At 43.0% G+C, this 19,224-nt stretch overlaps 1 protein-coding gene and 1 long non-coding RNA gene across 2 annotated transcripts; both read right to left on the bottom strand.

Moving 5' to 3' along the window:
- Positions 1–1,068: 1,068 nt before the first annotated feature.
- On the bottom strand, positions 1,069–4,156 carry LOC127210870 (uncharacterized). Its single transcript, XR_007833338.1, has 3 exons — positions 4,024–4,156; positions 2,616–2,732; positions 1,069–1,731 (listed from the first exon to the last, which is right to left on the bottom strand). It is a non-coding gene; the product is annotated as an uncharacterized LOC127210870 (long non-coding RNA).
- Positions 4,157–13,774: 9,618 nt separating this feature from the next.
- On the bottom strand, positions 13,775–18,643 carry LOC127210847 (THO complex subunit 2-like). The gene has a single exon (XM_051170605.1). The coding sequence runs from the start codon at positions 18,565–18,567 to the stop codon at positions 13,807–13,809; it is 4,761 nt and encodes a 1,586-aa protein (XP_051026562.1). The 5' UTR covers positions 18,568–18,643; the 3' UTR covers positions 13,775–13,806.
- Positions 18,644–19,224: the final 581 nt, after the last annotated feature.

Here is a 19,224-nt window from a genome sequence, read left to right as displayed (position 1 = left end):
CAGGAGGCAAGCAGGTATAGCGATTTTACTCTCTGACAAAACTAATTGGAGGAGATAGGGAAGGACACTACATATTCCTTAAAGGAAAAATCCAAGAGGATACTGCAATTCTAAAGTTGTGCACCAAACACATTGGCACCCAAGTGCATAAAAGAAACACCCCAAACAGCTTAAGTCACAAATTTACCCTCCTCACACACATTTACCCTCAGGTGACTTCAGAACTTTACCCTCACCAATAGACAGGTCATCCTGTTAAATATCAACAGAGAAATGTTGGAGTTAAATTATATCATAAATCAAATGGGCAGATATTTACAGAACACTTTACCTAAGCACAAAATGATACACTTTCTTCTTCTCAGTAGCTCATGGAACTTTCTCCAAAACTGACCACATACTTGGACACAAGTCAAGTTTCAACAGCTAGAAGAAAACTGAAGTAACAGCCTGCATCCTATGTGACCACCACTGCCTCAGGTTGTTCATCATCAACAGCTGAACAAGAGTTTACAAACTCATGGAAACGGAGCAACTCCTCCCCACTGAAGTGAAAAGTGGGGTCAAGAGACAGCGAGCAGGAAATGAGAAACTTTTTAGAATTGACTAAGAAGAAAACACAACATACCCACGCCTACAGGATGCAGTGTAGCCGGGTCTAAGAGGCACTTTCATAGAGCTAAGAGCCTACATCAAGAAACTGGAGAGATTATATATTACAAACTCAGCAGCACCCCCAAAACCTCTATACAACAATAAGAAATAACGTCCCCAAAACCGTGGACAGCAAGAAATAAACTCAGGGCTGAAATCAATGAAACAGATACAAATAATACTAAAAAAGTGTTTACAAAGAATCAATGTTTTTTTTTTTTTTAAAGATTTATTTATTTATTATGTATACAGTGCTCTGCCTGCATGTGCACCTGCAGGCCAGAAGACGGCATCAGATCACAGTACAGATGGCTGTGAGCCACCATGTGGTTGCTGGGAATTGAACTCAGGACCTTTGGAAGAGCAGGCAGCACTCTTAACCTCTGAGCCATCTCTCCAGCTCCACAAAAAAAATCAATGTTAACAGTCCAGAGAACAACTAATACCCTTAACAGGCAGCTTCATCTCCTGATAACGTCTTACTCTCAAGGACATTATTAATTATACTACAAATCAGGCTACTCTTTTCAACTGACTATTAAAACTCTTTGGGCAAGGACTCAACAGTTAAAAGCACTTGCTGTTTTAAAGACAGACAGACAGACAGACAGACACACACACACACACACTTAAAAATAAACATTAAAAAGAAATTAACGCCAGGTAGGCTGAACTGTAGGCCCATTAATTACGAACATATTTGTATTTCCAGAATGTGTTTCTTAGCCTCATCATAATTTATTTTTACTTTCATTTCACTATTCAGTTTGATATTTTTACATTTTTGTATATTATCTTCTTTATCCCCTTTGAATAATCAGAGTACTAATTAGAAGTCATCATTAACTTTGACATATAAAGAGTCAAACAACAAAAAGCCCTGACAACACAAACACTGCCTGCAAAAGCTGGTGCCTCTGAGCAGCTGCGACAGGGGTGGGGTTGATGCGGGTGGAATCCGACCAGCCCTCTGCACCAGACTCACCTCATGTTCCATGAGCATCCTGCATCTGACAATCACGGTCAGCCTCTGGTTCCATCCCTGGTTACGCTCTGTGACGACTGTTTCAGTCCCTCCTAGAAATGATGAAGACAACGCAGATCAGCTGGTTATGATATGTGGTCTAAATCAAACAAAGACACTGCTGTGCGGGAGCGAAGGAGAAGCTGATGAGTGGAGGCCAGATCTCCCCTCACAGCTTGGGTTAGACAGGCATCCAACTGCGAACAAAGGTGCTCTCCTACCTGTACCTGGTCAGCCACGCCCTTGTAAACACAAGTGTACACACCAAAAGCACAAAGAACACGGAGGTGCTGCAGTTATTCTTCTATAACTGTTAGCTTATTTCCTGACCTGGCTATCACACAAAATAATTGAGACTCTTTTTATATTTGTTTTAAAAAGCTTCACAACACAATCTTGAGCAGTTTAAACCTATTCTTAACCCTGTGTATTATTTTGTCTTCCTCCCAGCAAACATCCCAGCAACATTTGCATTTTGTAGCTTTCCTTGGTGCCAGCTCCTTCCTCATGATCTTTCTTGGATGGAAGCAGGGGAGTCAGCCTCGGGTAGAGGAGCGAGGAAGGTCAGGAGGAAGGAGCTGGAGCCGAGAAAGGCTACAGTGCGCAAGTATCGCTGGGATGTTTGCTGGGAGTTGAGACAAAATAGCATAGAGGGTTAAGAATAGACTTAAACTGCTCAGATTGTGTTGTGAAGTCTCAATTATTTGTGTGACAGCTGGCTTAAGAAGTAAGCAAAGAGAAACGAACACTGCCTCATAAAAATAACTTCAACATAGAGGCAGGAAAATAATGTAGCTCTAAAATTTAATTAACTTCCTTGACCATGGCAAAGCTCAGTTCCCACAAAAATGTGAAAATACAAACAAAACAAAACAAACAACAAAAGCACAACACAAAACTCACATGTATTAAGACACATTCTTAAGAATGACCTCACCACTGTTCAAAGCAGCAGAGCAGACGGGACTACTGAGTTCTGAAAACTTCCCACTGCCTGTGTCAGTCAGCGCCTTCTGGATAAGACACTGTTTTCACACTGCAGGCTATTCTCGAGCTTTAATTAAAATGCAAAATGTTATTTAAGTGGCTTATGTAGTGATCAGGTCTAAGAATGAAATATATAATCTGGACAAAACTAAATAAATCTTCACAAGGTCTCCTTAGGTTTCAGGGTAAAAATCTCTTAAGAAGATTTCTGAAGGATGGCCAGACTTTTATATTCAAATATTTAATAGTCTCACATTTACTCAAATGAGGCCCAGGAGACTGGATGTGGTCAAAACTGGGTCTTAATGAACCTTTCATTCCCAACTTCTATCTAAAACCAGAAACCATCAAGGATTCCATCCCTCTTCCCCCAAAGTCCTATTAACACAGAGCTGTGACAATCTCCTTTCTCACCTGCTAACTGCATTGTAAATGACACAGAACACCTAGTATTAGCACTGTTGTTTGTTTTGTGTATACGTGAAAACACTGGAAAAAGACTAAAACTCCTGAACCATGCTGTTTTAAAATGTCACAACTTTCTTTTTCTATTATTTGAAGTTGAAACTATACAGAAACAACGTCAACAGGAGTAAAAACACAACGACCTGCCTTTTGTCGTGACAGCAGGAACAGGGCCAATCGGTCAGCAACTGAGCTGCTCAGAGCTCACACCTGCAGCGCAGCAGTGCGGCCCAGGGGTAAAGGTGCTTGCCTGCTGCCCATCCTGACAACTTGAGCTCAGTAACCAGAGCCCACAAGGTGCAAGGAGAGAACTGGCTCCTGAGAGTTTGTTTTCTGACCTCTAAGTTCATGCACATGCATGTGTATACACACCCCCAATAAATAAAATATATGTAAATAATAAAAGCAAAAGTTTTCAGTTGTAGTCAACGTTCAGAAGATGTTGGCCCCTTCAACAGGGCTGATTTCTATAGCTGTTTCACTCCACGTAGGTACTTAAGCCATCCAGCTCAATGCCAAAGATGAGCTGTGTCAAAGGGGCCATGTGCCAGGAAACAGTGCAGAGCACGATGAGAAAGCTTAGCAGGTGTTTGTGGCACAATCGGCATCTCACTACTGAGAGCTGAACCTGCTATGTAGAGGAAGGAGGTGACTGGAAACTTCTAGTCCTCCATCTCCACTTCTTAGAACCATGCCTGGTTCATGAGGACTGCTTCCTTAAACATCAGCATTTCAGATTCTTCTTAACTTCTTTGGTGGGCTTGTGAAATAAGTCACTTAGCTCTTATTTTAAATAGTAATTTTTAATATAGGGTGGCCAAATAACAAGTGCAAATAGATATTATTGAGGAGGCAGTAACAATTTTTTTCTTTATGATTTGGTAAGTGCTTACATGTATCTCTGGAAGGTATTTAGGTCATCCAATTGAATACCAAAGATGAGCTATGCCAACTGGGCATGTGCCAAGGAAACAGTGAAGAATATGGTGGCAAAGCTAAACAGGCTTTTTGGCACATCATGACATCATGACATGGCTGAGAGCTGGCTCATGAGCTTGCTAAAACGCATGAATTTGAAGAGCTGCAATTTAAAGAGGGACAATTTTAGCAGACAGATAATACAATGTGGACTAAACAAACAATTGAATATTATTCTACCATAACAGGAATTGGATGTAGTTTTGGAAACATAATGTCAAGTGACATACATATCACAAAAAGCCAAATGTTGTATGGTTTTAGATGACACACTTAGATTTACTCTAATTTACAGGCAAGGAATAGACAGCGAGTCCAGGGGCTGGTGCAAGGAGGGAAGCTGTGGCCATCATGCATGTACGAGGGAAGCTGTGGCCATCATGCATGTACGGCTTCCTTTTGGGACTATGACACAGTGTGGTAGGCACAATGGTGACGGCTGCACAACACTAGGACGGTGCTCACTGGCACTGAGCAGTTTAGAACACGGACAGTCTGTTTGCTGTGCACACTTACTACAGCAACAGAGGGCTACGGAAGCGTGACGCCCCTCACTCAGCCACCAGCGTCTATCTTCTCGTTCAGTGTTTTCTGAGTGCCTGCCTTGTGTGAGGAATGCTTCTCAGGCCCGAGCTGTGCAGATTTGCCCCCAGTGATTCTCCCCTTACGTCTGGCATCTGTTCCTTTCCTTGAACTTCACATTTTCCCCCTCTAAGTTCCTTTTCCTTCCTTGCTCACTCCCACAAAGTGAAACTCAGGTCACTCTCAGTGTTAGTTAGGGATCCAGGTCTAGAGAACATAATATGACAGCCTCTCACACACGTGCTAAACAAAACATGCAGGCTTAGACTCAGTAAGAATCCAAACAGCAGAAATGACCTCATCCAGAAAGAGGAACAGTCACAGCATACTTGATGTAAAATATGGGGCAGCTTTGCATGGGCACAGTGAGCGACGTGAAAGGGAAAAATATTAAAGTGCGAATCATATAAAGTATGTCCCTTAATCCAGAAAGAAAAAATGCAGTGACAGTAACTATGCTGTACAAATGCACTCCCCAGCATGCCAGATGCTCAGAGATGGGGAAAAATTCTATTATTCTGGAAAAAAAAATCCCTCTACCCTTGATGTGTGCTATCTGTTATTACATAGTTACTACTGTAAGTAGAAAAAAAAAAAAACATAAGCTTTATTACAATTTAAACTTATTTTAATACAAGTTATTTTTCCCATCAATGTATGAATTTTATAGTTGACCATGATACTTGTCCAATGGCATTCATGAAAGTTAATCACTCAAAAGAGAATTACTAACCACTCAGGAAAATAAATCTGCTCGGTGCAGCACGCGCGTGCCTGCATTCACAGCACACCACGAGAGGTGATGAATGAGAAACTCCATACAAACTCAAGTTCACCTGGGAAAGTTTGCTATTTTTATGTCACCTTTATTCAGATCAAGTTCTACCTATTTTCTTATTAAAATTTTAAAAATTTATGTATATGAGTGTTTTGTGTGCATGTATATCTGTAAGCAATATGTGTGCAGTGGCCAGAGGTCAGTAGAGGGCATCAGGTGCCCTAGAACTGGCGTTGTAGGTGGCTGTTAGCAGTCGTGTAGGTCCTCTGGAGGAGCAGCAGTCAGTAATGAGCCACCTTCCCAGCTGTCTACTTGCTATGCTCCATTTTTGAATGTTGGGTTTAAGAAAAAAAATCTGTCTTTTCTTAATTTTCTGACCTCCACACATCTGTTCTTCCCTTTCTTTAGCAAATATATACATGACAGGTCTGTGTACAACCTAACATACACTTCTCAAGTGTAAGTCATTATGATTATGACTATTGTTGCTAATGCCGATGCAATGCAAGACATATCCGCCAAGTTCTCTTTGATGGCTTATATGTTCATTCTCTCACATAGAAATAATATTTCCTTTAAAACTTACTGCACGCACGCACGCATGTATGTATGTATGTACGCACGCATGTGTGTATGTACGCATGCGTGTGTGTACGTACGCACATATGTATGTATGTACGCACATATGTATGTACGTATGTACGCACATATGCATGTATGTATGTACGCACGCATGTATGTATGTGTATGTATGACGTGTATGAACAGGCCATGGCATACAGGCTGAGGTGAGAGGACAACTGAGGGGGTCCTTTCCCTCCTCCATCACGTGGGTCTCAGGAACTGAACTCAGGTTGGGAGGCTTGGCAGAAAAAGCATCTACCCACCGAGTTGCACGTGTTGCCAGCTTCATATTTTCTGTATCAACAAATTTCAAAGGAAAATGATTCACAATCTACTTGTAAGGCCATATGAATTTTGGGAAGTGGGTGAGGGCAAGAGTAAATAGGAGAAAAGAATGCCAACAGGGTGTTGCAGAGTCTCTACAATTTCAAAGGGTCATTTCTTAGGACAGCAGGAAGGATGGAGAAAGAATACTATGTGGAAAGACACACCAGCTGAACAGTAGGGAGAAAACAGTCTGTCACACTTGCACACTCCAATGCATAGCACAAGTTAAGAAAAGGTTTGAAATTGTGGACGTAAAGGTTTATAAAAACTAGTTTTTACACGAGCCCTCTAGAAGCAAGTGAGACAGGACGATGCTTGGTTGATCAAGTGTCTTTGCTGATGGGAGAATGAGTGAGCACGTGTGAGATGCTGGAAGGCATCTGAGACACGGCACTCTCCAACTCCATTTCACCTCCTGCTTCCTTGGTCCTCACACAGAAATCCATGATGGACACAAAAGCATCTGTTCCTTGTGGATTATCAGAGGACATTCTACAGTATGGTTCCTACCACTCAAAATATTTCATGCTGTTTCTCTTGCCCTAATCTCACATATTTTAATTCAAAGATTAATTTTCTATCAGTTAAAGAAAATCATTAGCACAAAAAAATTTTGTCTCATATGTTAAGACAACTATGAGCTCATGAGTTACTCTCATGATCAGTGTAGCTAACTGAGAGGGCACTGTAAACCCCACTGCATGGCACATGCAGAAAGGGTTATTGCAAAAATTAAAGTTGCAAAAACTGAAATTTCAAAGATAAGACTCACAAAGATGAACCAGAGACTGTAATTTGATAACACAGTACAGATTTTGGTACTGCTCTTCAACCTATCATGACAACCAGAATATCCAGGCGATCGCATAAACTCCTGATAGTGTAGTTTGCGAACCAAATTTTCGGTATGTCTTCCACCACATAGTGAAGAGTAAAGAAATGGAAGAAAATCTCACAGGCTGACAGGAAGACATCAAAAGCTGTGCTGCAGTGCATCACCACCTTACACCACACTGCTGGCAATCCAACCAACAGTCTCCATTACAATGACACAACAGCAATGCGTAGGCAGACTCAGGAAAGACTCGCAGCTACTATGTCCTTCAATAGGAAGAAAAGAAAAAACATAAAAAACAAACAAAACAAAAACCCCACTGCTGCTATCGCAAAGTACATCAGCCTGATGAGGCACAATTCCGATCACCGCCACCAGGCTCCATGTAGGAGCACGTGCTATGACAGACATTAAGACTTCTAAGGCCTTCTGCCCCAGAGTACTACTTCCTTCTGAGAATACATATGTATTATATACCCTAAGATACATACACATATAAAAACATGTGTACACGCCTTTAATCTCAGTACTTGGGGAGGCAGAGGTAGGCGGATCTGTGAGCCCAAGACCAGCCTGGTCTTCAGAGCGGGTTCGGGGACAGCCAGGACTACACAGAGAAATGTCTCAAAAAACAAAACAAGAACGTGCATATATATACTTAACGTATTCTTTGATTACTGCCTAACTTTTAAATATAAAAATTAATCAACAGATAAGCCCTTCTAGGTGCTGGACGACAGCCAACTACAACAGCCCTGGACTCAAACAGAGGCTAGACTGAAACAGCACATGACGTATTAGGCTAGCACTGTGGCATCTTTGTATGGAGCTCCCCTCTCCCTCTCATCTCCCTTACCTCCCCCTACCCTCACCGTTGCTTAATAGCCCCACTCCTGGCAAATCCATCCCAGCTTTATGTCTCATGTGCCCTTTGGCCCACTTGCATTCCTCAGTTTTTGTTTTGCTTTTTAAAACACACAAAGTCTGGACTGGTCATTCAGTAAGTAGCATATTAGAAGTAAGAGTTCGCCTCCAGGGCAGATCTCTCCTTTCCCGGGGCGCCACAGCACTGGCCTTCTGTAGCTCACTGTAACTGGAGGACTATGCTGATAAATTCCCGTCTTATCCATGCCATGCTGACAGTGAAATGATGCACTTCATGGAACCACCTGGCCATCAAAATAAAATGCTCAGCTGCTTGACTTCGAGACTTTGAAAGGCATCCAGTCAGGGACTCCGTACCATCCCCTCCACTGTAGGACCACTGGCCAGCCGGAAGCTGGTCCTCCAGAATCTGTATAAGCTCTAACAGTGGCATTCAAGACAAGAACTGTGCTAAATGAGAATTTCCCTCCTTTGTCAAATCTTCCATTATTTACTACTTAACTTTTGGAGTGTATTTTCAACAGAGCTACTGAAAGCATCACCTTGTGACAGTCTCAGTGTGAACTTTGATCTGTCTCATCTGTGTGTGCAAGCACTGTGGCTGAGTCTGTCAACCACATCCAGGAACTGAGCAAAGTGTCAAGTTATGGAGGAACTGCATTGATGGTGTTAATCCTTAGTATCTCGGAAGTGACAGACGTACTCAAAAGAAATTCTATTGTCCTTGGATTGTCAGTTACCTGCCCATCACTCCTGAGTCTTACCGGAATCATTAGGGAAAGCTCGACAGTAATTACAGTGCACTTCGATTCATCCAGTAGTTGCAACTGGCTATTAACACAGAGCTGAGTTTAAAGTGAAACCACGCCCAAGCACACCAAATCTCTTCCTACTGAGTGGTGACATACGTGTAGTAATGCACAGGCGATAACATACATGTGAGTGCTGCGGCATGGTACGCAGGGTCACCTGGGAACCGTCCTGGCTCTGCTTCATGGTGTTCTCCCGTAGAAGCAGTGCTTTCTTAAGGGACTGCACAGTCCCTGAACTGGGAAAGGGGATACGTTTTCCCAGAGCCTAGAACAGTTCCTGCACACATTTATCTGAGAAACACAGGCTAAATGCACCAGCAAACAAGAGTTCCCAGAGAAGCCAGCCAGTCTCCTCACTGTCTCCCACAGTGGCCATGGTAGCTCATCAAAGGTTATGAAAGAGTTTTGTGTCTTGGGTGATTCACAAGCATAAGCAAGTAGCACCCACCTTAGAGGCATTCTGTGAGGGAGAGAGGAGATAATATCATCTTTGAGCAGAGTCTGGCACAGCAAAGGAGCTGTGCACATCTCTCTTGTTAATGATGTGAGCTGAGGTAGCGTGCCAGCAAAGACCTCCAACACTGGGATGTGCTTATGTTTTCTAGGCACTAGAAAGATGAGTGTAAGAAAGTATCAACACTATCATACCATGGAAAGAACAGCTTTTGAGACTTAGTACTTTCCCCTAAAACTGAGTTTTACTAAATTCCTACCTGGGGAAAAAAAAAAGACTTTACCTACAATAATTGCTCAGGGCAGAGATAACAAAAAGATACCAGGAAGGTCACTCTGAAACAGCCTGAGTGTTTTCAATCTTAATTTCTTTAGATCCTCTTCAGTAATTCTAAGAGTAAGCACCTTCATTCAATGCACACGGTGCTTAAAGCGCGGCATCCCATGGACAGGGCCCTGCAGACGTTCCCACGTGCACATGCTGTAGAGGGAAGTGGCAGATGAGAGATAGACACCCAGCACAGCCCTGGCCCCAGGAGAAAGACAGAGACAAGGCAGATGGCACAAGGACGGCAGGGCACTGTAGGAAGAAAAGGAGCACAGAGCTAAACGGAACCCAGTGGAGTGCACAGGTGCTGCACTTCATGTTTGAAGAAGAGGAGAGAAGTTCTGACAGCTGGTGACAGGTTAGGTGGGAAGAAGACTTTTCCAGAGGGATCGCTGGCAATCAAGAGCCAGATACAGAACCTGGCACCACAGGAACAGTTTATGAGAGGTGAGATCTGTACAGAGAGCAGGCACCAGGAGGGGATCCCTTCATTTTCCAGCTTGTGAGCTGAGGTGGGAAACTCCCCTCACAGGGTGTTTTCCTCATCAGTGGTCCCTGTTTCTTTCTAGCCTAAGTCCCAACAGCCTCCACACCCAAATGGGTAAGAAAGCAACCACACCCACACCGAGAGTCACAGGCCCAGGAACCTGGCTGGGATTGGGACTGGACACAGGCCCATGGGGTAGATACAGTGGCGTGAATACAAAGGCGGATCAGATCTCTGAGGGGAGGGACAACTCCAGCTGTGTGTGGCTGACAAGTGAAGGCTCGGTGAGGTGTCGATGGAGTGCATCTGCTTAGGTCTGATCACCTCATCCACTTAGGACCCCAGAGGGATCTGATCAAGTAGGGCGCTGTCCAGCCGTTCCTCACAGCCATGTGTGTAAAGGCAGGGCACCCCCAGTAAGAGGGGACTTTCCAATGGTCATCAATTCTCCTGCAGGAGTAGCTTGGAAGCAGCTCATGCAATCACTACGTCACAGATGTGTTTGGAGCGCAGCCCACTGCTTGAACTCGGGCACTAGGACAGGAAGAGCTGGACTCAGGCGCATAAAATCCTGGCTGGGCCTGAGATACAATGACCTAGATTCCCCAGCAATTTATTACACTTTCAAAATGAGACGGTTATGAGGGAAGCTTCTAGCTCTCACCTAGACTTCACAGGGAACCCTGGAAGGCCGGATCTTTGCGGCAGCCCGAGAACAGTGCGTGGCACATGAAACTGCGAGTCCAGCTGAAGCATCAACTGAGGTCCCCAAACACAGGCATTCCAAGAATGTGGAACACGTGTTAGGAAACACTGTGGGCAATCAGCAGAGCCAGCCTACTTGTAGTGAGGTCACACGGCTTCACAGGACCACGCTATGACCTCTGGGCTCCACAGTCCTGCTGCCACAGTGTACCCCATATGCCAGACACGGAGCCCAGGGTTTAAGGTCTGTCTTCCTAGCTCCACTCTTGCTCTGGTCCAGCTGGTTCCGCTATTCTACTATTCTCTGTGGCAACAGGGTGCTTACTCGGTGCCATTCTACTGTGGAAGAATACAACACATGTTTTGAGTTTTTCAAAGGTAAACGTCTGCTTTGAGTTTTTTGAACAATACTTGAAATGGCAAGACTTAGGGTATATCTGAGAGATACTTTAATGTACTTTTACATTATAAGATCGACATGAGAATTGTGAGGGCCAGAGGTGGACTGCTGCAGTTGAGGTATTAATGGTCTCTCCAAAGAACTCATGTACTCAACACTTGTAACACTCAGCACTCAGAGCAGGAGCTGTGGAGGGTGGCTGGATCTTGTGGTCTCTGCCTTTCTCAATACATCAGTCTACTAGATGAAAAACCATCTTCTAAGTACCTCAAGCAAAATTAGTATCCGACAAAGCTGGCTTCAAACCCAAGTTATTCAGAAGAAATAAAAGTATATATGAAGAGAGATATCAATCCTTTCAAGCAGATTTTATTATTGTAAATGTATATGCATTGAATCTGGTGCACGATGAAGGTTCTTAAATGACTAGGGAAAGGGGTTAGTTGAATTTACAACAGCAGATTTTGAAAGGTCTGCCAAGCACTGTTTTTGGAACGGGGGGTTCATGCCATCATCTTAGGAATGAAACAACACAGAACAATCTGTCTTTTTATGTCTTACACATCCTAGGAGTCTCCGTCACTATTTGCTGATTATACAGGGTGGATAACAACAAGAATAAAGGAGAACGGCGCACAAGGTCCCTTTCTCTCACTGCTTAGCCATCCCATAACCCATCTGCACCACTTATAAACAGTATGGGTACTTAGCTTGTGACGTTGCTACGGAGTTTAAATAGGTAACTAATTGTTGCCAGGCACCTGCAGGGTTTTCTACAGCTGGCACTGAACCCCTCTTTGAAGGAAGAACAGTGACTTCAACAACTCACCATAGCCTATTTCTTCTATACTGGAAAATGCACAGCAAGCCCTAAGGAAACACAGAAATGACACATAAATTAATTATCTTGTGTATTAAACTTAAGACATCAAATGAACAATGTTCATGGGAAAATGGGTTCTTTCAAAGTCACTTTCAAATACCTTCCAGATGTCCTCCATTGAAGAAAAGAGATTTTTTCCCCCTACAAAGATATAATTTTAAGTGCTATTAAAATGCAATATTTGCTATATTACAAAACCTATTTTAAAAATGTTGACTCAATTATACTCATTTCCTTTCCTTTACATGTTGTTTTTTTAAATAATGAATGGTAACAAAGATTCAAAACATGATCATTAGAACATGAAACACAATTTCTATTTGTGTAATATTCTCATTCAAATTTCAAATGCATACTTAACGTATTAACTTTTATTAATGAAAATGGCCTTTAGAAAATAAAGTCACACGTACATTAAACCCTGAGTAATTTATATGCCATTTCTATGCAACATCTTGTTCATACTATGTATGACCTTGGAGTTCTCCACGGTAATTAATGCATATAAATGACCATTCTTGTCCATTAATGGATAAATAAGATATACACCCATAAAAAAGGAATGATTTATTAGCACACGTTAAGCATGGGTGTATGAAAGAACCCATGCACAAAAGCCACAAGAGTTCATGACCCACTTATGTTATGTCCAAAGCCAGCAGCCCGTCGTTCCCAGGGGCTAAGGGAGAGTAAATTCACAAGCAGCTGCTAATATACCTGGGGCTGCTTCTGCGAGTGAGAGAAATCTGAGACTGACTTCAAAACGTGATGAGCATGCAAAGATGACTCAACTGTGTAGTTTCAGTTTTTAAATTATAAAGTCATGTTCCAATAAAGACCATGGGGTCCACCTGTGACTAGGAGCACAAGAAACACGTTCTACAAGATGAAGCTTTCATATTAGGATAATTTCTGGGCAAGGGAAATTAAAACAATTGTATTTATTAATTTAAGGTGCATGGCGGTCAGAGAATAATCTGTGGGAGCCAGAGCTCTCTCCCTCCACCATGTAAGTACCAGGGTTCCAGCTCAGGTCTTTGGTGGCAAGCACCTTAATTCACTGAGCCAACTTACCAGCCTGGTAAGGGAAACTGTGATGACATATTTAAGGGCACATGAGAGGACACTACTGTTGTGGCTTAAACATGTAAGAAAGAGCTTTCCAACAAACTAAAAACTAAAAATTTTTCAAGAAGCCAGTGTCAGGTTAACAGCCATCCCAGTGTTGTCGGTCATATTTAACACACAATGCAGCCGTCTCTATACCCAGGCACTCAGCCTAGGAACAGGTTAACTCACCGTTCTAAGAGTGATCCAAGACTCAGCTGGTGAGATTTCATAGACGCTGTTTCTAGGTGTCAAGAAAAAAATGTGTACACACAGGGATCTTGCTGCAAGAACTGCCCGGAGGTGAAAGTAATGTTCGGAAAGCCAGTGACTTTGCAATGTCTCAAGAGGGTGGCGATGCGCATTCATCTTCTGACTGAAAGCATTTTCACAAGATGACAGCATCAGCTGCTCTCGAGGGAGAAGTGTTTAGAGTGCGCAGAGCTCCGGCACTCGTGGAGGGGACGTCAGCGCAGAGGCGCGGCTGCGCCCTCACTGCCGGTGCTTGTCTGAGGATTTGTGGTGCTTCTTCTCCTCCTTGTCTCCACAGCTGTCCCACTTCTCTTTCTTCTCTGTCTTTTCCTTGTCATGCCCAGAATCCTTTTTCCCACTGGATATTTTATCTGTCTTTTCAGGTTTGAATGAATCACCTTTTTCTTTGCCTGAGGATTTTGACTTATTTTTTTCCTTATCTTTCTCATTTGGATAAAGAGACTCACAGGGACTTTCACTTTTGTGTTTTAAAACCCCCAATATTCCATTTTCATCCTTCCGCCTCTTGATTAAGTCTAGGGGTGCTTCACGGTCATTGTTTGAATAATCCCTTTTCCGCTCTTTCCGGTCCTTTTCCTCTTTTTTCTCCCTTTCTCTAGATCTTTCCCTTGATTTGTCCAAATCTTTCTTGTCTGCTTCTCTCTCTTTACTCTTGCACAACACTGACGGGGCATGGTTGGTGTAGAGCTTTGCTGACGACTCCTTGAGTTTGGTCAGACTGTCCTTTGCTGTGGAGGAATGTGCTGGAGAAGGGTGGGGATCCACCTTGCGACGTTTCTCTCTTTCGGGTTCTGGGATCTCTGTTCGGGAAATGGGTGACTTCAAGGACCCAGAGACTGGTGCTTTTTCTCCTTTAACATTCTCTTTTGACTTCATTTCCTTTCCTGTATCTCTTTCTCTTGACGGCTCTCTCTCTTTTTCCCTTTCTTGAGAGGACTTTGATTCCACACTGGGGACAATGATCTTGACTTTCTCATCTTTAGCTTTTTCTTCCTTCTTTACCTTTTCTTTATCTCTGTCAGATTTAGGTAATCTTTCCTTGGTCTCTCTTATTTTGTCATCTTTACTTGGCTGCTCTTCCTTAGGTTTTTCTTTACTGTCTTTACCAAGCACCCTAGCCTCTGGAGTAACAGCTGGGGCCTTTTCTTTTTTCTCTTTCTCTTTGCCCTTTTCCTTGTCGTTGTCCTTAACAGCTTTAGTGTTGGAGCTGCTGTTCCCGTTGCTTGAGGTCCCTTTTGGTGTGACACTGGACGCTTTGCTAACAGTTTTCACAGCACACTGAGATCTTTCTCGTGACTTGTCAGGCTCCTCAGTACCACTCTCATCGGATTTAGATGTACTTCCTATGTATGAAGGCAACCCACTACAAGGCCCATTTTGTACACTGGTAGCAGCATTTCTGGGAGGAGGGTCTTTGTGATGAAATTCATTTTCAGGCACCATGTACGACTTTCTACTTTTCAGCTGCCCCGAGTAGACCATTGCTAGTGCATATAGATCTGGCTTCTTGTCTTTCTCTTCTTGGCAGATCTTATGCACTCTTCTTTCCAAAGCCTGACCCAGATTTAAAACTTTGGGGTACCAAGGCAGTATTTTTGTCAGCACAATCAAGATATTCCTGATGTGAGTATATTCGCCTGTTTCAAGGCAATGTACTGATGCCTTGGTTAGCTTGTAATGCCATTTATGCACAACATGTCGGAAGTTCTCATAATCTAACTGATCAGCTTTATTTCCACCATCAAATCCAGTTGCTCGTAATATAGTAAGGAATCCCGGATAGCTTCCACATTCCTTCTCATAGGTGGGCCTGTCGCTGTGCCACCTGGTCACAGTCTCTAACATGCAGCAGAGGAACCTCCCATATCGACTAGCTTCATTCTCGGTAAAGCTGGCCACCATGTAAATAATGTCTGAGAAAACTCTGTCATAGCACAGAAGTGTGGAGAAATTTGGAGTCTTCTGTTGATGGACTAACTCAACAAAATGAGCGCAGTAAACAGAATCAATTGCTGAAAAAATACATCGAGGAAATATACACAACTGGAGAAACTTTGTGATGGTCTCATTTTTGGTAGATTTTGCTAAGAGCCAGTTGTCCTTTTCCAATTTCAGTCTCTGTAGAACACGCTGTACATGCTCCATCTGTTTCTTTTCTTCTTCAATAAGCTTGTCCTGAAGGGCAGTACAGCGCTCTTTCTCTTTTTTCTTTTTATTTAGAGGCATTTCCTGATTGTCATCAATCGCTTTCATCTGGATCTTCAATTTATTGACTTCTCGTTCATAGCTGGTATGTGGGACTGCAAGGTCATACATCGTCAGAGACCAGAACGTGGTGTAGAACTGGGGACTGATGTCCTCCCAGACTCTGGAGCTGTGTAAGGAGACCACCGCCTCATGCACGGGCGCCATGACCACCTCACAGGACGTGATGTACTTGTGAACTCTATGCTGCTGCTTGCTGCTCTTCTCTGATTTCTTAAGTTCATCATACTTGGATGAAATATGATGTGCATACATTGGCCGGGACAGAAAAAATGCTGCATCATGGGGCGTATGAAATTCATTACAAAGCACATCAATTGAAGGTACTCTCTTTACGTAATCATCTGTGCTCAGATTTGATGCTAAAAACCCACCAAACTGTACCAAAGTATCATGACATTGGTCATATAGCTTTCCTACAAGTTTCAAATGTTTCTCCCCGCCTTCCTGAAAGATCACCCCATTCCTCTGCTGAGCCATAAGCAAACAAAGAGGAAGGGCAAGGTCATGGTCCAGCAGTGCGTCCTTCAATCTCTGAGAGGATTTTTTAGTGTTTCTAATCTGGCCAAAGTACCCACCCTCAGCCTTCAGCTGCTCCCCACCAGTCATAGCCTCTAGCTGCTCCATTGTCATTTCCTCTGTAACTTCTATTCCTGCCATTTTTTGTACCACTTCTTTTAATATGAGCAGGTCAAAACTTTTGCCCGCCTTTAACTGATTCGCCACATATTGAAGAAGACCAGCAAGATCAATTGGGTATTTACGAAAAACTGCACCACAGAAGCCAGCCAGACTCTGCAGCCAGCCTGAGATGGTCGTGTCGTCATGTTTCATCCTCTCTTTCTCTGGGTTAGCTAGTGCTTCGATGATACAATAGGCCAAAACATCATAATTCAATGCAGTGAGGTATTTCAATGAATCTACCACAGGAATTATTAAGTTATCATACTTCTGTATTTGTGACAAGATATAATCAAACAAAATGGTTGGGTTACTGTGGCTCAATTTCCCAATCTGTCTTCCTGAAGGCTTCACATTTTCCTTGGTTAGACGCTTCATGATATATTTGGCTCTATCTATTGTATGAGCTTTAACTTTTACTAAAAGTGGATGGCTGTTATAAGTCTCATTCTTCCACTGGCCATATAAGCGGTATCTATGCTGATAAGGAAATGTTTTGAACATCCCCCATAGTTCCTCTGACATGCATGCATTGCAATCCATCAAAGAAAGAGATGGAAGCAATACCTGGTCAGTAACGCTAAGCAAACAACTAAGGATAATTTCCATTTTCTCTTTACTTTCTTGTTTCCCATCAGACTGAAATTCCTTCATAAATGACTTGCCTATACGCACAACCTTTGCAAACAAGATGGGATCGTGAGAAAGGTGAGGACCAAGGTAACAGAACATACTGAATACATCTCTCCTCAAGTCTTCAAAGCTCTCTGCTTGCTTTGGTGTCTTCTTGTTCCGTAAAGCACTGACAGGTGAACCCTTAGCACCTTTGGGAACACCAACTCTTCGGTAAAGAGGTTCAATAGTTATGTGGATAAGGCTGCAGACGGCAAGGGCTATTACTTTGTGTGAGGTTGCATAGTATGGAGGCATCCGATCCATAATGCTCTGTGCATGCTGCCAATCGCCAATCATTAACAAGGCTTCCAACAAGCCCAGTTTTTGGTTGTCAGGTGACTTCTCCACCTTATCATCTGTTTTCTTTTCTTTCTCTCGCTCATCACTTTTTTCAGAAGGCAATACAACCATTGTAAGCTTTCTAACAATTTGCTTAGCTTCCACAATTTCTCGTTTGTATTCACTCATAATGCAGCTGTCCGCTGGAAGAAGGTGCACATAGAGGTCATCCAGGTCGACGAGGCTGAATTGCAGGAGCACTGCGGCAGCCCTGTACAAGGATGGCGGAGTCTCACCATTTGGCTCCTGGTAAAACTTGAACTTGAACCCGAGAATATGACACAGTGTCTGTGGTTCACACATACTCATGTAAGCTTCTAATAAAGATATAAAGAAGTCATGGTGTTCTGGCCTGTACTCGAACACTTCTAAAATGATATCCAAAACTCTATTGGGATCCAGGTTAAAGCATCCAATTAAAGATTTGAGAATTTCTAAGATTAAATCACTAGTAATATTTCCAGATAAATCTTGCCCCAATTCAACAATCAGCTTGGCATAACCTTCATTTTCTTCTCTTAACAAATTAAACTTCTGTTGTTTATAAAAGAGTTTCGTTTTGATTTTAACTGACTTTTGATTGAACTGCTGCGATTGTTTGATAAGGCCCAAGGATTCCAATGTGTCTGGATCCAAACGTTCCTTTAGAACTGTATCTGAAACTAAGTACAAACACGCTAATACCAACTGCGTAAAATGATCTCTCTTGCTTTTTTCTTCTAAACAATTTGTCTCAATATCCAATATGCAAAATATATCAGCAAGAATTAACGGGATATCTTCTCGAAATTCGCTGATGTCATTAAGAACATTTGATGCCTGTTCAGGCTTTAAAGTTCCTTTAACGACATGATATGACAACTCATAAAGAGCTTGTTGGAACTCTCTTCCAGCGAAAGTGTCGCGGCTTTTACTTTCACTGAGAATCCGGCATAACCGCAAAAACTCGCTTCTCCCAGATTTTTCCCAGTTCTTTATCCACTGTGTGGGAACCACCACAGTTGCTGAGGCCATTGCCATCTTTTCTCCAGTAACAGAGTCCTAGATGTGCAGTTTACACTTGCGCACTAGCACTCAAGCTTGCTGGCAGTCCAAGGAGCCCCGCCCACAGCAAATGCTGGGAGCTGAGCGTTCTGAAGAATGGGTTTTAGGGTTGTTTTTTTGTTTTGTTTTCTGATTCAAGCATGGAAAGCAGGGAGTGTCGGATGCTCAGTGCTGCGGTCTATTGTAGGTCACTGCAACAAAGAAAGAGCCAAGTAAGCTTCTGTAACGTAGCAGCTCGTGAGGTCCCTAAGCAAACTCCACCAGGGTGCTGTAGGCGGAGGACAACTATCCACTCAGGCTTTCTCTCAGCCTTACCTTCTTTCCCCATCATTTTTCTAGGTATCAGTATATCTTCAGCTTACAAACCCCATAGTGTTCACATTGGCTTATGTGAAAGAGCTGACTGTGACAGGCTCCTCAGTAGACCTGTGGCTGCTGAGGCGGCTGTCTTCAGAACACCACATAGGCCCTGCCATCTCCTCAGGCTCAATCTGTGCTTGATCTGCTAACTCTCCCAGAGGACACTAGGGGACGCTCCTCTTGGTTCTGCTCTTTCCCTGAGAGAATGACCCTTTACTAGCTACCACCTAAGAGCCTTTGATTTCTGCGGGCTCGGGGAGGTCGAAGTTAAGC

The sequence above is a fragment of the Acomys russatus genome, chromosome 28 (assembly GCF_903995435.1).
Source record: "Acomys russatus chromosome 28, mAcoRus1.1, whole genome shotgun sequence".
Lineage (NCBI taxonomy): Eukaryota > Metazoa > Chordata > Mammalia > Rodentia > Muridae > Acomys > Acomys russatus.
The sequence above is the reverse complement of the archived record's forward strand: the minus strand, read 5'-3'. Positions and strand labels throughout refer to the sequence as shown.

Excerpts from the sequence above, each read along its gene's own strand:
- LOC127210847 (XM_051170605.1), bottom strand. The coding sequence starts at position 18,567 with ATGGCAATGGCCTCAGCAACTGTGGTGGTTCCCACACAGTGGATAAAG.